At 41.1% G+C, this 24,296-nt stretch overlaps 3 protein-coding genes across 6 annotated transcripts in view; 2 read left to right on the forward strand and 1 right to left on the reverse strand.

The window, feature by feature from the left end:
- hdac6 (histone deacetylase 6) overlaps nt 1-5,553 on the forward strand; it is a 22,448-nt gene extending 16,895 nt beyond the window's left edge. For 2 of the 3 annotated variants that reach the window (XM_030423225.1, XM_030423226.1), the window contains exon 28: nt 5,380-5,552. In XM_030423225.1, the coding sequence (XP_030279085.1) occupies nt 5,380-5,448 (69 nt within the window). In that variant the 3' untranslated portion in view covers nt 5,449-5,552. Of the gene's footprint in view, nt 1-5,379 lie in introns of all 3 variants that reach the window. The other variant, XM_030423228.1, reaches the window with a different exon arrangement.
- A 950-nt stretch (nt 5,554-6,503) lies between these two features.
- On the forward strand, nt 6,504-14,663 carry lhfpl4b (LHFPL tetraspan subfamily member 4b). Of its 2 annotated transcripts, none has more exons than XM_030423230.1 (7): nt 6,504-7,942; nt 10,532-10,752; nt 11,873-12,077; nt 12,228-12,307; nt 12,424-12,571; nt 12,781-12,818; nt 12,902-14,663. In XM_030423230.1, exons 2-6 carry the CDS (start codon nt 10,534-10,536, stop codon nt 12,807-12,809), a joined length of 681 nt encoding a protein of 226 aa, XP_030279090.1. In that variant the 5' UTR covers nt 6,504-7,942; nt 10,532-10,533; the 3' UTR covers nt 12,810-12,818; nt 12,902-14,663. The 2 variants fall into 2 exon arrangements, with proteins under 2 accessions (XP_030279090.1, XP_030279089.1); XM_030423229.1 differs by having other exon boundaries at nt 6,504-7,442.
- Nucleotides 14,664-20,240: 5,577 nt separating this feature from the next.
- pcsk1nl (proprotein convertase subtilisin/kexin type 1 inhibitor, like) lies at nt 20,241-22,417 on the reverse strand. Its single transcript, XM_030424226.1, has 4 exons — nt 22,130-22,417; nt 21,758-22,004; nt 21,561-21,680; nt 20,241-21,440 (listed from the first exon to the last, which is right to left on the reverse strand). The coding sequence occupies exons 1-4, from the start codon at nt 22,278-22,280 to the stop codon at nt 21,038-21,040; spliced, it is 921 nt and encodes a 306-aa protein (XP_030280086.1). The 5' UTR covers nt 22,281-22,417; the 3' UTR covers nt 20,241-21,037.
- Nucleotides 22,418-24,296: the final 1,879 nt, after the last annotated feature.

Here is a 24,296-nt window from a genome sequence, read left to right on the forward strand (position 1 = left end):
TTCCACCCAGTAAGTTTCCTAAATCTTCTCCGTCACATACGTTGGGCGTAGCCACTTACTCGTGATGCATTTGAGTGCTGCAGTTAATAATATTTGTTGGACGGAGTTTTTGCCTCTGGGGAAACTCCCAATATCGCCACCTTTGGATCCTTCATGAAAACATTCTCCCAAAATGTTTTCAACTCAGGGCATGCTCAAAATATATGGCAGTGTTTCCCCAGGATGGAGTTGTAGCAGTGGAGGTGAGTGTTCGCCTGCGTGCAGAAGCAAAGCACAAAGCACAAAGTGCACCCTGCTGGGTTTCTGTGTGTCTGCCGGCACCAGAGCGGCTCTTAAGGCTTCAGTACAGAACAGTATATTTGTGCACAGTACTGAGCAGGGAAATGTGTGTCTAGCTTACATATGAGGTGTCTCAGGCTTTAGGAAAATACACTTTTATTGAACACTATAAAAGTATAATCTTAAAACAATTATGGACAATTTCACAAAAAATATATTAACAACCAACCATACACAGTAAAATCACATGATGACACAAATACTAGAACAGTCCAACATGTCTGTGCCTCTGTGAATCTGTCAGTAACTTGAGCTCGACAGCTTTCACGCGTCACAGTGGCCCTCCCGCATAGTAATGCTGCGTTCGAGACTGTAGGAATTTTCTGACGTCCTACTATAAAAAGTACACTGGAACGCCACTCAGAGTCGGAGTCCTTACTTATGAACTGGGCATAAATCCATCTACCCCGAATGATGATCCTGAATCTGTGATCAGTGTTGCTTGCTTCATGTTGACATCTACCCGGTGCTGGTTAAAATCATTGAGCTGACATTATCAAGTACACTCAAAGTTTCTCGTTGCACCTTCTCCAAACCTGCCGCTAACATTACCTCTGTGGTGGTGTATGCTGAGAGACAGCGCAGCGCGGTACGGTACGGAATAACGGAGTTTAGCGCGGCGCAGGGATGTGCACATGTTTATAGAGGGGCAGGGGCTCAAAGTCAGAAAAGGGCAGTACGTGCGCGCGCATAGCGTGCACACATTTTTTTTCAGGCCTTAATAACAATATGTAGATTAATTAATATAAAATAAACAAAGTACTTATAGAAAGCTAACTACTTAGCTGTGTATCCAGTGTAGCTGTGAGTGATATGCAATTGTCATTTATTTTGTGTCAACAAACTATTGTCAACATGAGTTTATTCACATTATCATAATACTGAGGTTTGGAAGACATGCAATTCAGCTGCAATTCTTAAAAAGCAATGAAACACTGGTTTATTATCAGGCTGTTTATTGGAGGGTAAGTGCAAACTAGAAAACAGGCTACACATCTAAACATGTGACAAAACCAAGAAATGACTACTGTGACTGTTAGTAGGAACAACATGTTTACAACAGCAGAGTCACAGTGAACTCAATATCTGGAAGAAGTTTAAGATGTGTGGCAGATAAACAGCCACACAGACAGCTGTCAGATTATTATTAACTCCCGTTAACAAGCAGTTAGCTTAACAAGCACAAATGGACACTCTTCTGAAATATGACTCATATTTAAGCACGTTGAATAAATAGAAGGTGACTTGTTGCCCCCACAAGGAAGTTATGTTCATGACGTGAAGCTCGAAGTTGGGCTGAGAACAGTTACAACGAATTTGTTTTCAAAATAAGAGCTTTACATTGCACCCCATTGGAGTTTAGAACTGGGTTCTTAGCGGGGGGCTTTTAATTTGAAAGTAGTGTAATCACCTGCATCAATGGTGACGGTATATCTGGATGAATGTAGCGAAGGAGACCGCTTGCAAAGTTTAGTTGACAGAGACAATGATGGTTGCCAAGCATAATATGACAGTAGAAGCATGGATACTGGCAGCTGGAACTGTTCCACATTGTGTTTCATTGTAACAGGTGTGTGATCGACCTGGATATGAAGCGTCCATAGCACAAAATGATAGAAAGAGAGAAGACTGAGTCCCTCTCTCCACCTCTCCTCTCTCCTGCTGGGTGCATACAGGGAATCACTGTATGGGAATGGTTACCAGTCTGTGTCCCACAGTTTCTCCAGCATTTGTCGGAGTGTGTACGAAACATTTTAGAAACAATTTCCGGTGGTGCGCAGGTGGTCGAGTGGTTAGAGCGCATGCCACATGTGCAGCCGACCCCGGTTCGATTCTGGCTGGAGGTCCTTTGCTGCATGTCACCTCCCCCTCTCTCTCCCATATTTCCAATCTGTCTACCGCTTAATAAAGGTGTCTATGCCAGAAAAAAAAATCTTGTCTGTATTAGGAAGTGTAAGTTCCTCTCAAATGATTTGAGGCTGCTGTCCTTAAGGAGTTGATGTCGATTGGTGAGGCCATACTCTGACCATTTTCTGAAGCCTGCATCTGAACCAGAGGGTACAAAATCATTTATAATCCAATATTTCTTAGTGCTGAAATTGCTTTAGATAAGCTGATGGATGATTTCTCCAAATCTTCAGTGTCGTCCTGGTCCATTCGCTCAGTTTCTCCTGAGGGGATATCTGAGAAAGTCTGCAGAGGCCGGGTACATATCCTGTTCTCAAGGCTGGAATGTTGCATCCATACTGTCTCGACAGGAATAACACCTCAGGTTGGGGACTTTCATCCTTCCTGTGCTTTAGACAGCTGGAGTGTGTTCAGTCTGTTTCTAGGCCGTCTCTCTTGCCAGATGAATTTTGAAATGAGCAGATCTAATTTGTTGAATATGGGTGCTGCGGTTCCAGATTGTAACGCGTGGCTTTAGACAGTAGAGGCGACACTCAGGTCCAGGACTCTTGTTATTTAGAGACTGCCTGTTGTATTTCCCGTTCCTGAGTTGGTTCATCCGGATATTTTGCTGCAGATTCAGGTCGTTCTGTATCGTCAGTGTTTCTGTATTGGGATAAAAAATTCTGCAAAAGATTCAGTGATTTGGTTTTATGAGTGTTGTATTATCAGACTTCAGTTTCTCTACTATATTCCATGATTGTTGTTGTTTAAGTCTTAAATCTAGCAGTCTATTCGCCCTGTTGCCATTTTCGTAATACTCTTGATCCGTAAACCTTAAATTGCCCCGGATCTTCCCAGCAGTGATGCGATCAGGTCTCTACCTGCTTGTTTGAGCTCGTTCAGCAGATTGAGGGTTGGTGTTCTTTATGTTGTCGCTCAGTTGCAGTATTGTGTTTTCTATGGTGTCTTGCTTCCCTTCTCTTTTATTTTGCACTTCCAAATGAGATGGTGTGACCTGTAATGTACGCCTCAGCACCGTCCTATAGAGTGAGAGGTGATATTTCAGGTGAGGTGTTTATATCCAGGTAATCACTTAGTTCAGTTGTTACAAATGTCATAAATTCTTTATCGTTTAAAAGTGATGCATTTAGTCTCCAGTGTTTAGTTGTTGGCCTGTGTCCTGTTTCCCCCATAATGCTAGAGGAGCATGATCACATGTCCTTCATGCCTTCTGTCCTGTGTAGTTCTGGTTTGGGGGTAAAGAAAAGGTCGATTCTAGAATAAGACGAGTGTCTGTGAATGAAAAGTAAAATCTCCAGCTTCCCTGACTCTCCATAGATGTGTCAGGAGCTTTGACCCCTCAGCTGTGCTGGAGGCTCATCCTCATTCGGAGCGTATGTGTTCATAAGCGAGACTTCGGTACCGTCAGTGGATCCATTTACCAGAATAAATCTCCCCTCTGAGTCCTTGTGGACTTTAGTTGCTAAAAAATGAACCTGTCTATGTATCAGAACTGCGACCGGCCTCCTCCTGCCTGACTGATGAGTGAGGAGGGTCTCCTGCAGAAGAACTCTTTTAAACTGATGGAGGATGTTCTTCCTCTTCATGGGACCTTCGAGGACGTCGACATTAAAGCTTTTAACCTGAAGCGATCCCAGTACTCAGTGTGAGAATACACAATTAAGTTAGATTAGTTAGAATACAGAATTAAATGCAGAATTTGCCTGCGAGAGGGGAAAACCACACACCACCATACTGTACAGTATCTGTGTGTGTGTGTGTGTGTGTGTGTGTGTGTGTGTGTGTGTGTGTGTAGGTGGAGTGGTGTTTGCACAGCATGTTGGGAAGGATGATAGAAAAAGTAGAAAATAAAATATTAAAATAAATAATTATAAAAATAGAAAAGGAGAACAAAGCAAACAAGTAAAGAGCATGTTGACAGTTGGAAGCAGCAGCGTTTATCACGTAACATTTGAGTCGGGATGGAAGGTTGCTCTGATGATCACAGCAGCATCCTGAGGAACAGATGATCTGCACAGAAAGAACTGGACAGAATGTTGAACTCAACCAACATTAGTGTCCGATCAGTGTTTTGGGACACGGTCCCGGTCTGCGGGTCAGAACCTGCAGCGGGGCCAACAGTCTCTGCTGGACTATAACACCAAGCAGAACAACTATCAGGCTCCTTCAGAACCTCACAGTCAGCATTACAAAAAGAAAACTGCATCTGTACCCTCACATCTCAGTAACCATGGTAACTGCATGACTTTGTGAACTAAATGTAGAGACGGGGATTAATAACTCAAATATATGAAATCAAGATATGCAGATGTGCTTAGAGAGAGGAGCAGATATGAACAGTCCAGGCCCGTCTCTGTTCTCTCGTTCAGCACCTCTCAGCTGGATGAAGGTGCGTTCCATCAGTTCGCCGCCTCAGGCCTGGACAGCGTCTCCTGAACTCTGTCCTGAGGAGGTGTTGTGTCTTGTGTTGGTCGAGCCGTCATATTAGTATTTTCATAGGTTGGATGCCTTTCACTTCGATTTGAAGATGTGATTTTGACAGTGCTTTTGTTTGTTGAGGGTGGTTTTTGAGTGTTTTGGTGACACCTGCGGTTCAGGTAAATGAGGAGTAGCCGCACCATAAAAACACCTCATGTGGCCCAGTGACCCCCTGCTGTCACGTCCTCAGGCTCAGACTCTGATCACCTGTCGCCACTGGACGCAGCGTTGGAGGCGGAGCCCCGTTCATTCCTATGAAAGCTGCTCAATCACGTATAAAGGTTCGACTCCTGGTTGCTCCGGCCCGGGTTCTTCTGGGTTCGGCCCACAGAGCATAGGCACTAGAGACTACCCCCGCCCAGGCTGGCTAACTTCCTGTGTAGCGCCCGGCTAACTTGAATGAGGATGAAACAATTTAATGTCGCGGCTCTTCTACACGTGTAATTGGACCGAATGGATCAAACTCTGACAGTGACACGGGTCACGTCTCAGAGGTTGACCTCACGTGACCTACACGGCTGGGCCACAAGTTTGAGTTACAACAACTTCCTGTCAGAGTTTGATGACCCTAAAATGTCAAAATGTAAAGTGTAAATAAACAGAAGTGAAGTTTGATCCTCAGTAACAAACTGAACTCTTGTTTCTCCTCAGATGCTGTTCCAGGCCAAGAACTCTGCTCACTGGGCCAAGTTTGGAGAGGAGGTCCCTCCATGGAGCTGAGAGGAGGAGCTGAGAGGAGGAGCTGAGAGGAGCTGAGAGGAGGAGCTGAGAGGAGGAGCTGAGAGGAGCTGAGAGGAGGAGCTGAGAGGAGGAGCTGAGAGGAGCTGAGAGGAGGAGCTGAGAGGAGCAGAGAGGAGGAGCAGAGAGGAGGAGCAGAGAGGAGGAGCAGAGAGGAGGAGCAGAGAGGAGGAGCAGAGAGGAGGAGCAGAGAGGAGGAGCAGAGAGGAGGAGCAGAGAGGAGGAGCAGAGAGGAGGAGCAGAGAGGAGGAGCAGAGAGGAGGAGCAGAGAGGAGGAGCAGAGAGGAGGAGCAGAGAGGAGGAGCAGAGAGGAGGAGCAGAGAGGAGGAGCTGAGAGGAGGAGCTGAGAGGAGGAGCTGAGGAGAAGTTTGACCTGCAACATGTTTTTCTCTCTCTGTCGTCCTTCAATGTGATTGGACTGTTGAAGATGTTCTCATGGATACAGCATCCAGCAGCAGTGGTGCTTTGTGGGAAATGTAGTTGAATTAGTGACGTCTCTCTACGGTGGCCCTCAACTGCCAAAAAACAAACTCACAAGTAGAGTTGATGATTTTATTTTCTTATTTTAACTTTATACTGGTGCTGATCTTCACCATCATCTTCATCATCATCTTCATCATCATCTTCATCACCATCTTCATCATCATCTTCATCATCATCTTCATCATCATCTTCATCACCATCTTCATCATCATCTTCATCATCATCTTCTTCCTCACCATCATCATCTTCACCATCATCTTCATCATCATCTTCTTCCTCACCATCATCATCTTCATCATCATCTTCTTCCTCACCATCATCATCTTCATCATCTTCATCATCATCTTCATCATCATCTTCTTCCTCACCATCATCATCTTCATCATCATCTTCTTCCTCACCATCATCATCTTCATCATCATCTTCTTCCTCACCATCATCATCTTCACCATCATCTTCATCATCATCTTCTTCCTCACCATCATCATCTTCATCATCATCTTCTTCCTCACCATCATCATCTTCATCATCATCTTCTTCCTCACCATCATCATCTTCATCATCATCTTCTTCCTCACCATCATCATCTTCATCGTCACCAGCAGAAACAAACTGAACAAAAACAGACGTTTTGATTATTGAGAGCAGAAGAAGAGGTCAGAGTGGTGATGATGTCACAGAGAGGCCACACCCACAAACAACAGCTCCATAACTCAAGTTTCTTTATTTCAGTTTCAGGATCGTGTTTCCTGCCGTCTGATTATTAATGTCAGGTTTTGTTTTAAATATTTGTCCTGCTCCTTTAAAAGATGTCCGCTGGGAAACATCCAATAAGAGCTCAGAGAAATAAATAACTATGGCTCGGTATCACTTTGAGTTCTGGTCCCGGTTCAGTTTGAGGTTTCGTCAGTGACTTAATCGAACATGTTCGTGTGTGAGGTGTGTTTGATTTACAGACTGTTAGATGGTGGAGACAAGAGCAGGACTGTGTGCAATATGCTGTGTGTTAAAGTTTTACTGTGAAAGAGTTGTTTGTCTCCAAGATGAAGATGATGAAGATGATGCAGTGTTCAGAAACATAAAGGATCATTTTGTGTCTTAAATTCTTTTGTTTTTATCAGAAGTAAACTTAATGTGTCACAGAACATCATCAGTGTGTGTGTGTTTGTTCCTGATCATCAATGATCACATTTAATTTATTGATCTACAGAATCTGCTGCGGTTCCTCTGTCCGCCTGCAGGAGGCGCTGTGACGTCATCACCACCGTGTGTGTGTGTGTGTGTGTGTGTGTGTGTGAATGATGTGATTGTTGTGGATGGAGGAGGCTCCACATCCGGGACTGTAGAGCTGCCCCCGCCCCGCCCCCCTCCATCCTCTCCTCCGGCTGCATCCTCTCATCCTGCAGACACACACACACACACACACACACACACGCAGACAGACACACACACACCGACTGACGGACAGACAGGTGGAGCTCCTCGTGCTGCAGGTTTGTTTCCGGTCATTTCTGTCTTTCAGCTGATCGTCTCTGTACATCCGACACACACACACACACACACACACGGTCGGTAAACAGGGTGTTGATGTGACGTCGGTAGCTGCAGTGTGTGTGTGTGTGTGTGTGTGCTGATTGGCTGTCTCGCTCTGATTGATGCTGTTGTTGACAAACGTTCACATGTTTATTGTTTATTGTAAACAGTGACGTCACATTTTCCATCTGACGCTACATGTACTTCTGATCTAATGTAACTGTACATTTGTAATCTATTACATTTATTTAACAGCGTTACATTCTTTTCAGATGAAGAGTTTACCTCAGAGAAAACGTCTCCGTTTCTTTACATTTTTTATTTGGGGGGGGGGGGGGGGGTAGGACCGGCGGACCGCCAGGCCGCCATTAACCACCGGTAGGTTTTAACAGACCAGGCGTTTATTTCCTTCCTCACAAAAATCCGGGATGAAAATGTCACAAACTTCTCCAGCTTCTCGGTGAGTTCTCCAGCATCCTTCTGGGCAATCGTTGTCTTCTGCCAGTGAAGTTGTTGCGGCGGAGGAAACGATTCAGCCAACCAGCACTCACAGATAACTCCTCATCTCTGCTGTCACTCACGGTGGCGGACATTTGTTTCTCCATCGTCCTGATCATTTTGCGGGACACTCTCTCGTGGCGTGCCCGTTTGCTGATAACTCATCCCCGCATGTTTATCTCAGGCTCCTCTCTAGACTTCTTCCTCCCTCCAGCAGGCAGCCTGGTCCTGTTGCTGTCTCCTCAGACAGACGCTGAAGATGTTTTATTCTTTCGCCAGTCTCTCACTCTCTCGGGGTCGACAGAGAAACATCTAGCAGCTGCTTCTCCCGAGTTTTCCTCTGCATATTTTAAAACAGAAAGTTTGCTGCACCGGAGTCATGGCGATCATCAGTGTGATGACTGCTACGTGAAAAAGGCGAAGAAAAAAATCGTGCAGCGTCAGTGGTCACGTCTTCTTCCTTGATGTTTTTTTTTTTTTTTTTTTTTTTTTTTTTTTTTAAATAAATTAGACTCGGCATTTATTTGGAACCGGCAGTTATTTACCAAAATATCCACCTGCACCCCGCGTTTAAAGAGGACCACATGATGTGTTTTATAATGTGTTTATGTGTTTACAGCTGCTAATGTATGTAACGCTGTTACTGTGATGATACATGACAGTTAAATATTGAATCTGTCTATAATAACCACATCCTGACATGTAACTGTGATTTTTGATAATCTAAGTACTAATAATAACAATCATGACAAAAAATTAACAGAGACTGCAGATCACGATAAGAAGCTGCAACTGGCAGTGAGCAGCTCTCTTTTCTGTTTGCAGTGAAGTGATGTACTCCATGACAGAACATTATAAAATATGATCATGTATAAAATAACATTTAATGGTAAAAAAAACGTACAGTTGCAGTAGGCTTCTATTATAAATATGCAGCATATATATATATATAGTTTATTATTATTGTTATTATTATTACTACTACTACTATTTTTCTGCATATTCTTGACTTTGAATGGGAGCTGCTGTAAAGCATTTCTGTTTCTGATTCATATATTATGCAGTCAGTTGTCCAAATTTTAAGTTAAATTAAATGAATCAAGACAGATGTCACATTTACATGTCAGGGTGTGGTTATTATAGACACAGATTCAATATTTAAGTGTCATTCATCATCACAGTAACAGCGTTACATACCAGCATGATAGTATGATAGGGCGGGTGGTTATATGCATGAAACGTTCCTGTTGTAGGGATGAGTTAAACTGTGGTCACTGTACGTTACCGCGTTGACAGTTCGGGACCTGTGTCAAAATTAAGAAACTGTTCTGTGAAACTTTCTTCTGCCCATGCCCACAATATGTTGACAGAAGTTCATTAAAAATCTTTGTGGTTATCACGCATAATCACGTAATTGTATTATTTATTCAACTTTATTAACGTATTACCATGTTAAACTGTAAGTGGATTTGACTTATTATTGAATACAAATCAAACCAAGAGTGAGATCAATTAAACCTATACGCAGTGTTGGGGAGACTTAAACTACATGTAGTTGAACTACACAGCTTTACTACAATTTGCTGTAACTTGCTGGTAGTTAAACTACATTCATATTTCGTGCTGCGTCAAGTAATTCAACTACTTTTTGGGTAATTTTTTGTAGTTTAACCACTCAATTTACAAACTACAATTTGGCCAATAACATGAGATATATATATATATATTTTATAAAAAAAAAGATCTATATAATATACATTTTATTTTATTTTTCTTTGAAGAAATTCAACACTGGTGTCCCAGCCAGTGCAGCATGTGAGCGGCTTTTTAGTGTTGGTAAAGATGTTTATAGTGCCAAACGGATCCGGCTGTCTGATAAAAACTTTGAGAGACTGCTCATGTGACATCTAGTTCTACTGCCGAAGTGTTAGAGCCTCTGAAGTTCCTGTGATGTTGACCAAAAATGTCAGCTTTTGTTCTTTAAAAAATAAAACTTGAGTTGAGAGGCATATTTGTATGTGAATTTTTTGTAGGCTATTATGTTTTGTTTCATATACACCATATGTTGATTTATTTAACGCTGATTTAAATGAGTATAATGAGTATAAGTTTTTTTAGCAGTAGTTTTACAAACCACATCTCTCCAGGAGTAGAAATGCAGTTTGTTAAAACTACAGCCAGGCTGAACTACATGTAGTTTTACAAGCTACGCTTGCAAAGTAGCTTCCCCACTGCATATACAGTGTTAATATTTAATGGGCCCGGGCCACTCTGCACTGAAAAAATTGGGCCTTAAGGTCGAAAAGGTTAAGAACCCCTGATCTAAAGAGTTATGACTGTCTTTAACCACTGATTCTAGAGTTTGTAGTTTGTTGAGGAGATCTGTCTCTGTCTCTCTGCCTGTCTCTCTCTGTCCCTCTCTGTCTGTCTGTCTCTCTGCCTGTCTCTCTCTGTCCCTCTCTGTCTGTCTGTCTCTCTGTCTGTCTGTCTCTCTCTCTGTCTGTCTCTCTGCCTGTCTGTCTCTCTCTCTCTGTCTGTCTGTCTCTCTCAGTCATGTCGGTGTCTCCCGCCCTCGCCGACCTGTCTCGCCTCTACCAGACAGAGTTTGTCCGCAGTGCCCGGGCGGTCGGTGTCCTCTGGGCCGTCTGTTCGCTCTGCTTCGCCATCATCCAGGTGGTGGTCCTGGTGCAGCCGTCCTGGATCGGCACCGCAGACACCCGCCACCAGGGGGCGGGACCGGCCCCGCCCAGCGGCACCCTTGGTCTGTTTGAGGTGAGGAGCACCTTTGACAGAAGCATCACTCTGTTTAAATGATGTCATGACCTGTTAGCTTTAGCATCACTCTGTTAGCATGAATATCATGACCTGGGACATGTTAGCCTAGCTCTGTTAGCATTATATCATGACCCTGTTGGTGTCAGAGATGGGTCCGCTACAGGAGCTGATATATATGTAGATATGTTTCTAGTAGAATGTACACTTCTAACATTTTGATTCTATTTCTATTAGATATAGTTTTTTTTTTGTTTTCTTTTTTTGCATATTTTCCCCCTCAGGGATCAACACAGTGTTCTGATTCTGAGCTTCTCTGTCACTATGGCAACATGCTGGTTCTTCTGACTCATACCAGGACCAATGGATCTGTACATTTATTCACTTCCCTGCTGGAAAAACCAGCATAGACCAGCATATGTTGTGTTTAGGTGCTTGGTGCTGGTCACCAGCATGATGTGTCTCAACTTATTTCATATTGCAGTATGAGGAGGAGTGAAGTCAGCTGTGAAAGTCCAACACAGCACACAGAGTCAGTGAGGGCGTCACAGGACACCAAGTTTATTGAACTCAAGCTTCAAATCTGCAAGATTTTGGGCTCGTTTGAGGAAACCTGAAACAAAAAACTGTACGAAATATACAAAATATAAATGCAACACTTTGTTTTTTGCTCCCATTTCTCTCACAAGTTGAAGTTAACAATTCTATGATGTTTTTCTTTTTTATGTGCACAAAATAATTCTTCTTCTTTCAGATTTTGAGCAGCATTTGTTAAAATCCAATAAGATAAGCCGTCCACCTGACAGGTGTGGCAGATCAACATGCTGATTGAACAGGACTCAGGCACAGGTCCGGTGCTGGTGCTGGTGCTGGTGCTGGTCACCAGCTTCATCAGCAACATCACCAGCAAGACTATGCTGGTGGGCCAGCATAATTAATGGGACCTTGCTGGTGGACCAGCTTCATCATGCTGGTCCACCAGCTAAACCAGCACCAAACCAGCATTAACAAGCATAGACCAGCATGGAAATCATGCTGGTCTATGCTGGTTTTTCCAGCAGGGTTTAGTAATCTTTGGCAGATGGATCGAAACTTAGTGTGCATGTGCGTGTGTTGTCAGGTGTGTGTGGAGTCGGACTGGCCGGTCCCAGACTGTCGTGGCGGTCTGTCCAGTCTGTCTCCTCTGCCGTCCTTCCAGTCGGTGGCAGTGTTGGTGGGAGTGTCTCTGTGGGCGGTGTGGACCAGTGTCCTCTGTCTCTGTCTCTTCAGGTTCTGCAGCGCTGCGACCGTCTACAAGATCTGTGCGTGGCTGCAGCTCACTGCAGGTCAGCCGGGTCACCGGGTCACGTGGTCGTTAGAGCAGCTGATTTTTAAAACATAAATCTTACATTTATTTGATGTGATCACAGTGGTTTGAAGATTAAAAAGATGTGGTTTTTTGATGAGTCTGTCTGCCTGTCTGTCTGTCTCCTCAGGTTTCTGTCTGGCGCTGGCCTGTCTTCTGTTTCCAGACTCGTGGGAGAGTCCAGAGATGAGAGCTCTGTGTGGAGACTCTGTGAGTGTTAATATGGCGAGTGTCTGTGATACCAGTGGAGGAAGAAGTACTTGGATACTTTACCTCATTTTAAGTACTTCACTAAAGGTCCAAGTCACCTGTGGTTCTCTCTCCAGGTGGGCAGTTTCTCTCCAGGTAACTGTTCCGTGCACTGGGCCTACATCCTGGCCATCCTGGGGGTCCTGGACGCTGCCATCTTGGCTACGTTGGCATTTGTCCTCGCCAACAGACAGGACGCCCTGCTGCCGCCAGACGCTAAGGAGGGTGAGGATGGTGCATCTGGGGGGCCTAGTTAGCATAGAGTTAGCTTTAGGTACAGTTAGCTTGGAGTTGGTTTACTTTAGGCTTTTAGGTCTTGGCCTAGCTTTTGAGTCATGTTAGCAAAGTGTTAGCTTCAGGTCCAGTCATCCTCTGATACTCCTGTTGTGACGCAGCAGTGGCATGACACTAATAACCACACTGTGTTTGTGCAGTGACCACAGGCCTGCTGATGTCAGCGTAGAGGCACCAGGTGAGTCTGTTCTTCTTCTACTGTCACTTTGTCCCTTCAAGATCTCACTCAGACTTACAATGTTTCCTTTCTTGTTGTTCCAGCATCACCAGAAGGGGAGGAACATCAACTGAAGCAGGAGAAGGAGCCTTCCCCCTCCTCTCTTCTCACCATCACCTGGTCACCGGGCAACCGTATCCACCTTAATGTTGTCACAGCGAGGAGGAAGAGGATGAAGAGAAGTAGGAAGAATAAGGAAAGAAAAGCAAGAGAAAGTGAAGCTCAGAGCACGTTGTCTCACCTCAGACATGTCGACATGTTTATCAGCTCTGCATTAAGAAACAGACTGCTGTCTGTTTCATTTTGTCCCCCAGTGCAGGTCTGTGCTGGTCTGTGGAGGTCTGGACACGAGTCACAGTCTCTCTGCAGCTCCAGCATGGTTACGTAGTGTGGTTCTGTCATGTGACTGGACTGATCTTGTCTGATATGAAGTTATGTGTGTGTGTGTGTGTGTGTGTGTGTGTGTGTGTGTATTGGGGAAGGACATCCTGAACATCTTCCCACAACTATGTAAAGGAAGAGTGGACACAACTGAAAAAGTAAAGAAGAAGAGAAGAAGAGGAGCAACTTCATCTTGTAACTAACCAACAGAACACACAATACTTTAATTTCATATGCAGTTAGCTTAGAGTTGTCATAAGGTCCAATTAGCACCTGGGTCCAGTTATCTTAACTTCAAGTCTAGTTTTCCTAGAACAAGTTTGAGGTGTTTTTAGCTCAGATTTAGCTGGTAGGTCTTCTTAGAGTTAGCTTCAGGTCAAGTCTGCTAAAAGTTAGCTTAGGTGTAGTTATCTCACAGTTTGCTTGAGTGTCAGTAGCTTATTAGTAAGTATCAAATTAGCTTATATATAGCTTTTAGGATGGGTTAGCTTGGAATTAGCTTTCCAGTAAAGTCAGAACAAACCCAGCTGACTACAGGATGGATAAACCTGTTAGCTAACCGTGTGCTAAGCTAGGAAAAACACAGCAAATGTCAGGTTAAGAAAACAAACTGTGTTCTGATGTCATCAGTGTAAAAGTACATTAGTAATCCTGATTCTGATCAGCTGCAGAACAAGAGGATCCAACTGAACTCAGTTTCCTGTCAGCATGAGTTTTGACCTCTGCAGCACAAAATAAAGTAGATGGTTCAGTTTTTGGTTCAGTGTTTGTTGTTGATGCGACAGCGTTGCCTCAGACAGTGACTGCTAGATACAGTTTCGTGTTCAGAGCCTTCTGATTGGACCTTACAGAACCACCTTCTATCAACATCCCAATGTCAGATGATGTCACTGTCCAGTTCAAACCACGTATCTCCATATATGGTGATCTTTACATTTCCAGATGTAAACAATCAATCCAAATGTTCCCACTAACGTTAAACACAACTGAGTGACCTGAACAGTGTGTTGACACACAGGTGGACACAGGTGGACTCTGAGGATCTCTCAGATCATGTGGAGTTATTTACAGGACGTTTGTCAAAGTATTGGGGTTCATTGAAATGTTTAATGAATAAATAAATGATGTAACTGATTGAAAGCATTGTAAACAGCAGCATTTATGAATGAAAACATGTTGCCATGGTTACTGTGAATCAATGTGAAGCCTAACATTTGGCATGAAGATTGTCCCTGATTGTCCATACAGAGAAGAGACTTATTTTGTAGTGGGATCATTTTATAGAACAGTGTTTGTGAGCAGGTTGTTGTTGTTATTGTTGTTGTTGTTGTTGTTGTTGTTGTTGTTTGTCTTTACAGAATGTTTCATGCATGTCAGTGCATACAAACTGTACAGGAACATAAACATTAACAATATGTATGTTTATATTATGTTTGTGGGTTTTTATGACACAGATTTAATGAGACCGTCAGAGACGGAGCAGGTGACCAATTGACCTCAGCAGGTCACGTGCCCAGGTGACCTCACCTGTTCATGGTGAAACTGATGAGTCTGGCCAGATGAGCTATTTCTCTGGTCAGTTAAATCTAAATCTAAAAGTTAAATCTAAATCTAAATGTTAAATCTCAATGTTAAATCTAAATCTAAATGTTAAATCTAAATGCTAAATCTAAATGTTAAATCTTAAACTAATGTTAAATCTAAATCTAAATGTTAAATCTAAAACTAATGTTAAATCTAAATCTAAATGTTAAATCTAAAACTAATGTTAAATCTAAATCCAAATATTAAATCTAAATGCTAAATCTAAATCTCATTGTTAAATCTCAATGTTAAATCTAAATCTAAATGTTAAATCTCAATCTTAAATCTTAACGTTAAATCTCAATCTTAAATCTTAACGTTAAATCTCAATCTTAAATCTAAATGTTAAATCTCAACATTAAATCTAAATCTTAATGTTGAATCTAAATGTTAAATCTAAATCTAAATCTTAATGTTGAATCTAGATGCTAAATCTAAATGTTAAATCTAAATGTTAGATCTGAATCTAATTCTAAATGTTAAATCTAAATCTAAATCGCAATGTTAAATCTCAATGTTAAAGGAGTCATCACCTGGTTTTTTACATATCCAGTCCCTCTTGGATCGCTTTGGATCAATTATTAAAACTTATTAAAAAAAAAAAACATAGAGCTTGTTCTGACACTTTTTCATACCGCGACTTTCTCATGCGAGATTATGCGTGAGGTTTTGACCGATCCGGATGTGCATTGTATTAATATGTAATGAGGCTTGCGTTGATTGGCCGCAGGAAGGACAGAGCCGGAATGGGGGGCTAGCCTGCATGCACACACAGACTCCACAACATAAACAGCCCCCTGTCATGGCGCACACACTAAATGACGAACCTTACGGAATTCAGGCATTTATGTACGAGCCGGAGTCGGAAACCAAACGGGAGAGTGAAGAGGCAGAGACGGTGAAGAGACACGTTTACAGCAGGATGTCTCTGAATGGTAAAATCTTTTTTTTTTCCTTCTTACTTTTCACACTCGTGTTTTACATGTAAGACCTGAGTTTTAATGTTGGCGGTCACGATGTATGGCGTGAAAATGACAGAGAAATAAGCAGATTCGGCGTGCTCACTCAGAAATTCTGGCTGAGGACGGCTGTGAGCCGATGCTTATGCAAGTAGCCTCCTGTGGTAACGTCAGCACAGGAGCAGAGTCAAAATCTCGTGCTTTAGGAACACGCACTATTGTGCGCTATTCCTGTTCGGAAAAAGAGCCAAAGCGAAAAAAATAAGCCACTTTCAAACTCCAGCTTTTCAGGCAAGTTTCAACAGAGGTCCAACACCAATATGCATGATTTAACAAGAGAAATTGCGATTTCCGGGTGATGACTCTAAATCTAAATGTTAAATCTAAATCTATATTGCAATGTTAAATCTAAATTATAAATCTAAATCTAAATCGCAATGTTAAATCTCATGTTAAATCTAAATGTTTGATCGAAATCTCAATTTTAAATCTTAATGTTAAATCCCAATGTAAATTCTAAACGTTAAATCTAAATCTCAATGTTTAATCTCAGTGTTTAATCTAAATGTTAAATTAAATCTTCATGTTAAACCTCAATGTTAAATCTAAATATTAAATCTAAATCTAAATGTTAAATCTCAATGTTAAATCTTAATGTTAAATCTCAATGTTAAATCTAAATGTTAAATCTAAATATCAATGTTAAATCTCAATGTTAAATCTAAATCTAAATCGCAATGTTAAATCTCAATGTTAAATCTAAATCTGAATCGCAATGTTAACTCTCAATGTTAAATCTAAATCTAAATGTTAAATCTAAATCTCAATGTTAAATCTTAATGTTAAATCTAAATGTTAAATCTCAATGTTGAATCTAAATGTTAAATTTAAATGTTAAATCTAAATCTAAATGTGAAATCTAAATCTAAATGTTAAATCTAAATATTAATCTAAATCTGAATGCAATGTTAAATCTCAACGTTTAATCTAAATCTAAATCGCAATGTTAAATCTTAATGTTAAATCTGAATCTGAATCGCAATGTTAACTCTCAATGTTAAATCTAAATCTAAATGTTAAGTCTAAATCTCAATGTTAAATCTTAATGTTAAATCTAAATGTTAAATCTCAATGTTGAATCTAAATGTTAAATTTAAATGTTAAATCTAAATCTAAATGTGAAATCTAAATCTAAATGTGAAATCTAAATCTAAATGTTAAATCTAAATATTAATCTAAATCTGAATGCAATGTTAAATCTCAACGTTTAATCTAAATATTAATCTAAATCTGAATGCAATGTTAAATCTCAACGTTTAATCTAAATCTAAATCGCAATGTTAAATCTTAATGTTAAATCTTAATGTTGATCTAAATCTAAATGTTAAATGTAAATGTTCAATCTAAATATTAAATGTACATTTTAAATCTAAATGCTAAATCTCAATGTTAAATCTATATCTTAATCACAATACTAAACCTCAATGTTTAATCTAAATCTAAATGTTAAATCTGAATCAAAATGTTAAATCCAAACGTTAAATCTAAATGTAAATGTTAAATCTAAATCTAAAAGTTAAATCTAAATGTTAAATCTAAATCTAAATTGCAATGTTAAATCTCAACATTTAATCTAAATCTAAATCGCAATGTTAAATCTTAATGTTGATCTAAATCTAAATGTTAAATGTAAATGTTCAATCTAAATTTTAAATGCAATGTTAAATCTCAACGTTTAATCTAAATATTAATCTAAATCTGAATGCAATGTTAAATCTCAACGTTTAATCTAAATCTAAATCGCAATGTTAGATCTTAATGTTAAATCTTAATGTTGATCTAAATCTAAATGTTAAATGTAAATGTTCAATCTAAATATTAAATGTACATTTTAAATCTAAATGCTAAATCTCAATGTTAAATCTATATGTTAATCACAATACTAAGCCTCAATGTTTAATCTAAATCTAAATGTTAAATCTGAATCAAAATGTTAAATCCAAAAGTTGAATCTAAATCTAAATGTTAAATCTAAATCTAAAAGTTAAATCTAAATGTTAAATCTAAATCTAAATAGCAATGTTAAATCTCAATGTAAAATTTTGATCTACATGGCAATGTTAAATCTCAATGTTAAATCTAAATGTTCAATTTAAATGTTCAATCTAAATGTTAAATCTAAATCTAAATGTTAAATCTAAATCTAAATGTTAAATCCAAATGTTAAATCTGAATCTCAATGTTAAATCTAAATGTAAAATTGAAATCTCAATTTTAAGTCTAAACCTAAATGTTAAATCTAAATGTTAAATTTAAATCTCAATTTTAAATCTAAACCTAAATGTTTAATCTAGATGTTAAATCTAAATCTCAATGTTAAATCTTAATGTTAAATCTAAATATAAATGTTAAATCTCAATGTTTACTCTCAATGTTTACTCTACATCTCAATGTTAAATCTTAATCTACATCGCAATGTTAAATCTAAATTTAAATCTAAATGTTGAATCTAAATGTTAAATCTAAATCTACATCGCAATGTTAAATCTCAATATTAAATCTAAATTTAAATCTAAATCTAAATGTTAAATCTCAATGTTAAATCTAAATGTTAAATCAAAATCTACATCGCAATGTTAAATCTCAATGTTAAATCTAAATTTAAATCTAAATCTAAATGTTAAATCTCAATGTTAAATCTAAATCTACATCACAATGTTAAATCTCAATGTTAAATCTAAATTTAAATCTAAAGCTAAATGTTAAATCTAAATCTGAACCTAAACGTTAAATCTAAATCTAAATTAGCAAAATTAAAAATAGTACATTTTGTTCAGTGTGTGGTTCGATGTCCAGCAGTCTCTACAGTCTATCGGAAAAACCACCCAAATGATGTTGAACTTGCTACATAACCTAGCAATGATTAAGTCTCCTGGGCTAATGTTAGCCAGTTTTATGCTAACATTACTTTTCAAGTTTGAAAATGAACTTACCGAGTGCTGTGGCGGCTCTGTGGTGGATGCTGGAGCTGTCACTGCTGCTGTTGTTGCAGACGCATTGCTGAGACTTTGTATTGCCTCCAAAATGGCCCTTCCAATGTTTCCAGCTAAGTCGCTGGACATACTGGCAGGCAACATAAGAGCGCGGTGAGTAGATGTGACCAACAGTGGAGCACAATCTCTCTGTCTGGCTACCCGAAAGAGACTGCGGATAGCGATCGTTCGCCACAATGTTTTGGTACTTCCGATGACAGGCAGTGTGAATTTGCATATTAGCTAAATATTTAGTTTCACCCGTGACATTTAGAGTTAACATTTAGCATTTCGAACAATTAGATTTAGATTTAATATTTAGATTTAACATAGATTTTTACAAGAAAAGTACAATTCACAAATTTTACAAATATTGCTGTAAATCTTGTCAAAAGTGTGCAAACTTCCCCGCTCTGCTGTGTACGTGAAGTGCCGATCGTCACCGGGAAGAGCCGAGCGTCCCGAACAGCCCCAAAGTCAGCTAAGTTGCCTGTTGAGTGCTGTGCACATCCTCTTCAGTTGTAACAGCGCTGAGCAGAGCCGGACCATGGCTGTCCACGTTGTCGCCTTGTTTTTGTTGTGCGTGAGTACAAAGTGAGTTTGCATCAGTTATTTGTTGTACATTCAGTTTTCTAACATACTTTGTGTAGATCCTGATCAGCCGCCATGTTGTGATGCATGCTCTCGCACACAAGAATTGTTTATATAAGATATGTTGCCACGTGCTGGTTAATATGTTTGTCTTCCTTCATATACATGTTCAAAACGCATAATGCTGTTCGGATTGAGTGTTTGGTGCTGCGGATAGGTTTTGCATCTGACTGTATTTACGTTTGTCACAGTTGTGTGTTATATTGTAATGATGCGGTCTGAGGCGCCCCTGTGCAGTCATTAGAGAGTATAATTTGACCTCAGTTTTTATATCACTGCATTCTTTGGATATGTCTCTGTATAATTTACAGTCATATTACTTTATCTTTATCTGTATATCATACTAAAATATTTATTGTTGCTTATTTGTATATTCAAGGAAACCACAACTCAACACATCCTGTACATTGACCCAATGTACAGGATGTGTTGCGTTGTCTAACCCAAAACTAAGGCCAGACTGTGTATGCCAGCATCTAAATTGATAAAATAATATTTAAAAAAATTCATACATTTTTTAAATGTGGTTTGTTGCTAAATGTGGTGAACAGTTGCTCTTTATTTTAGCATGCGCAACTTTACTATCGGCGCTCCATAGTCAGGAGCTTCACATCCTGTCCTCAGGTCCGATGAAGAGCATGTGGTGTAACCAACAGCACCTCCTGTATGGACCTTCAGCCGAGCCGGATTGTGTCTTTATACATGTCTGAATGATTAAATTGATCTGCTGATCGTCTGGTCAGAAGCTTCTCGTTTTCAGTGAATGACAGCAGACGGAAGTGATACAGACTTTAATTTAGAGTGAGACAGAAATAAAGACATACTGACAGAGCTGCAGCACACAAGTTGAACCACGTGAACACAACAGGAACGAACCAATCACAGAGCTGATGAGCTGTTGCCAAGGTTACTGTCTGTCCGTCTGTCTTTTCCAAAGAGGCATTCACACTGACTGACGGACAGAGGGAGGGAGGAGTCAGTGTGGAGGGAGGAGTCAGTTTGAAGCTGCTTTTAATAATAAATCTTTAACATTTTGACTTCAAGGCCCAGAAGCCATCACTGTCCCAAACAACCAATCAGAGCGCTCCAGACTCTGTTGCCGGGTAGCTTTCAGCTGGGTGAAGTCAAAGGTTGATCTTTAAGAACTGAATCAAATGTGCACTGAAGCGCTGCTGAGGATTGTGGGTACTGTAGTGTTGGAGACACACACTCAGTTTACAGACAAAGCTCTGGAAGAAAAACTAAACTCAAATTAATATTAATAAATATTATTTGTCATGATGAATAATAATTTAATACTCAGATACATTATGTTGTTCTGTGCAGGAAATGTGAAGGTTTTCATAGACTGAAGTGTGTCTTCATCACGTCTTCATCACGTCTTTATGTCTTCATCATGTCTTCATCATGTCTTCATTATGTCTTCATATCTTTTCAGCAAATAACGACTGAACAGAAACATTTTCACCAAAAGCAGCAAAAGAACAAAAAAACAGACTGGAAGTAAAATAATCATCCCGAAACACAAAATACACCTCCTCCTCCTCTCCTCTCCTCTCCTCTCTTCCTCCTCTTACTCCCTCATGTACTCCACTATCTGATCAATCAGTATTTGGGGGTCGTAGTCCAGGACAGCTCTCCTCCGGCGCCTACGACTCCCATGATTCAGTTCTTCCATGGCGGCGGTTGCCATGGTATTGATGCGTTTCATCATCTGCAGCTCAGCAGCAGGGGCCAAGAGCTTTTCCTCTTCCTCCTCCTCCTCCTCGTCCTCCTCCCCCTCCAGCCTCTTAACTCGAAGCAGAGGGGGGTCGTTGCTAGGCGATGGAGGAGTCATATCGTCAAGGGAGCGGCGGGTTCTCCTGTGGGTGGAGCTAACAGGTATGACAGGCAGGTCCCTCCTAGCTCGGCGACCAGAGGACATCACCAGGGCGTTGTTAGGGCCGATGCTGGATAGTAACCTAGCAACCAGACGCCTGAGGAGGAGAAGTGAAGAAAAAGAAGGAGGAAGAGGAGGAGGAGGAGCAGAGACTGTCAAAACATTTAAAAATGGAATGGTTTGGTGTGTGTGACAGTGTGTGTGGATGTTGGATTACCTCAGAGCTTCCTCATCTCCTCTGTCTCCTCCTCTGTCTCCTCCTCGGGTCGGTCCTGAGGATACCCGTCCAGCCTGTCTGGCTCTCTGCAGCAGCGTCTGAGCCACCTGAGGCTCCATCCTGACAATCACACGTCACAGCTTGTTTTCAATAACTCCTTCACTCCGATGTGAACACAAAGAGGAAGGTGTGATTACCTGTCCAGCAGGGCCTGAGCCAGCTTGGGCTCCAGGAGGCCCCACCAGGCGGCCCGGGGCCGCCCCATGTTCATGCCCCGGCCCGTCTCATCGTAGTCTGGGGGGGCCGGGCCTTGGAAGTCCCCTGGTGGCCCCTGATCATCCTCCTCATCCTCCTCCTCTTCCTCCACCAACTCCACGTCCCCTGGTCCGACCAATCCCGCGCTCTCAGCCTCGTTCAGGAGGCGGAGCAGGGCAGCCAGGTAGGCTGTGAAGTAAACAACAGTTACAGTGTATAAAATATAAAATATCAGTAAAAGTCCGAACATGTTAAGAAAAACCCCAAAGTCTTTTTATACAAAGCTGCGACATGATTGGTCGAGTAAATCCAACCTTCTCGCTGCTGTTCTTCCTGCTCCCGTCTCTGGTCCCTCTCCACCAATCGTTGCAGGGCCTGATCCAAACCCCGCCCCCTCCAGTCGTCTGATTGGTAGTACAGGTCATTGACCCCGCCCCCTCCCTGAGTGGTGGGATATGACATCATCTGGTCCTCATAAGGCAGCAGGTTACGGAGCTCCCTGCGCTGGCGCCTGACCCCGCCCACTGATGCATCCAGGCCACGCCCACTGCCGCGAGCTGCTGGCAGAGACTGAGAGAGAGAGAGAGCTCAAAGGTCAGTAACAGAAGTAAGGTGAGCTTCAGCTCTGTGACATCATCATCATCAGTCTGACATCATGTTGACGATTGATAAAGTTTTATGTTTTGATTTGTTTCTCTGTGTCGTCCTGACCAGAGATCCTTTATTCAGTAAGAGGCTCCACTATGACACAGCAACAGTATTCATACTTTGCTCTCTTCTGATCTGAAACTTGTTGATTCATTAGAAGAAATATTAAAAATACTTGATTGGTATTTTTAAAGTTCATTAAGTCTGTGATTGGTTGAATCTGTGTTCATGCTGAATGAGACAGGAAGTCATTATGAAACAGGAAGCTGACAGGTCCAACAGAGACACATGGACCTTGATACAACTGCTCAGCGCTCCAGTGGGTCACCTGTCCGCCGAACACCAGACTGATGAGAAGGGTTACTGAACAATGTGCGACAGAAGAACAAGGAGAAGGAGATGAAAGTTCAGGTACACCTCTTCACCTGAGTGACGACGAGCCAACAAGCCTGATCTGAATCTGTTTATCTTGGTCCATTTATGTACATGAAGTAGCCCCAGCAGGCTAGAAACAAGTGGGACCATTACAAGTACAAAGTAGTTGCAGGTTTGAATGATGTGGAAACTAAATTATATAATGATGATGAGGAGGAGAGCCAGCCAGGGCCAAGGAGAGAGAGGAGGAGGGAGGATGAAGGAAGACATAAGGGTGCAGAGAGCAGATGGAGAGGCTCTTCTCTCTGCTGAGAGGAAAATCATTACATTAATAGGTCCCTATTGAAATTGTAAGGATTCTTCTTATCATTATTATTTGTCTTTGTCCGAAATGATTGCATTCTTGGAGGTCTGAACATTGCAGGAAATGTGTACAAACTGGTCCACCTGTCAGAGGTGGTGAAATATGTCATATTCTATGGACCATTTAAACTTTTGTCACACGGCCACCAGTAGGGGGCGCTACAAAAAATGTACATGTTTTTTTACCCTAAGTCTCATGTAGTTTGTCGCACTTTCAAAAGTCTTTTATCCACACGTTCCCTGAATTGAGTCGGCTGATATAGGCCATGCCCATTTTCGCCTACAATTTTTTGGGGCTAAATCGCGAAATATGGAAAATCTATATTTTGGACCTTCTCGTAGGCTATTTGCCCATAGCATCTGTGGACTGTCCCTGACAGAACGTTGTGCAAAGAAGGTCCAGATTCAAAAAGATACTAAAATTATAAATTAATAAAAATTTTTTTACGATAATTGCAAAAAGAGGAAGTGTTGCACATCTCTACATTGGTGTGTGTGATTGACATGAAACTTCAATCAATACTCCCCCATGACTGCCTCGAGGATCTGTGCAAATTCTGTGCAACTCGGCCTCAAGGGGGCGTTTTTTATCACAAAATAACCCAAAAGAACACTTCGCTGGCATGTTTCACCGATATGTACAAAAATCAATAAGCATGTATATCATGACCAGATGCACAAAAAATCCTATTGGACCAATAACCTTAACCCAACAGGAAGTCAGATATTGTCCATTTACGTCACTTTTAGCACGATTAGCAAAAAATCGCACAAAAATGTCAAAGTAGTGAGAAACTAGCTTGGGTGGAGTTCTCTTTCAGCTAGCATACTTTGTCTCAAACCAAAGAGGCCCATTACCCACTACACAAGCCTCCTTATTCAGGATTCTCACTTGATTCACAACCTCCGTAAAACAGATTGACAAACTTCTACAATGGCCTTTTTGCCCACACAAGTGCCCACTCACAGGGTTTGTTGAGACCAGCACAGTGACACAAGAATTTCTCATGCCATCACTGAAACTAAGACAAAGTTAAAAGGATGATTTCACATAATACACAGACAAATTCCTGTAAAATTGTGTCAATATATTTC

Source organism: Sparus aurata, chromosome 7 (assembly GCF_900880675.1).
Source record: "Sparus aurata chromosome 7, fSpaAur1.1, whole genome shotgun sequence".
Taxonomy (NCBI): domain Eukaryota; kingdom Metazoa; phylum Chordata; class Actinopteri; order Spariformes; family Sparidae; genus Sparus; species Sparus aurata.

Bases quoted from the DNA above. Each gene is read 5' to 3' on its own strand.
- lhfpl4b (XM_030423230.1), top strand. From the start codon at position 10,534: ATGTCGGTGTCTCCCGCCCTCGCCGACCTGTCTCGCCTCTACCAGACA. The intron at 10,753-11,872 runs GTGAGGAGCACC...GTGTGTTGTCAG, and splicing joins GCACCCTTGGTCTGTTTGAG to GTGTGTGTGGAGTCGGACTG. The intron at 12,308-12,423 runs GTGAGTGTTAAT...TTCTCTCTCCAG, and splicing joins GAGCTCTGTGTGGAGACTCT to GTGGGCAGTTTCTCTCCAGG.
- pcsk1nl (XM_030424226.1), bottom strand. From the start codon at position 22,280: ATGATGTCATATCCCACCACTCAGGGAGGGGGCGGGGTCAATGACCTG. The intron at 22,005-22,129 runs GTTGGATTTACT...TTTACTTCACAG, and splicing joins GGAAGAACAGCAGCGAGAAG to CCTACCTGGCTGCCCTGCTC. The intron at 21,441-21,560 runs GTAATCCAACAT...TCTCCTCCTCAG, and splicing joins GGAGATGAGGAAGCTCTGAG to GCGTCTGGTTGCTAGGTTAC.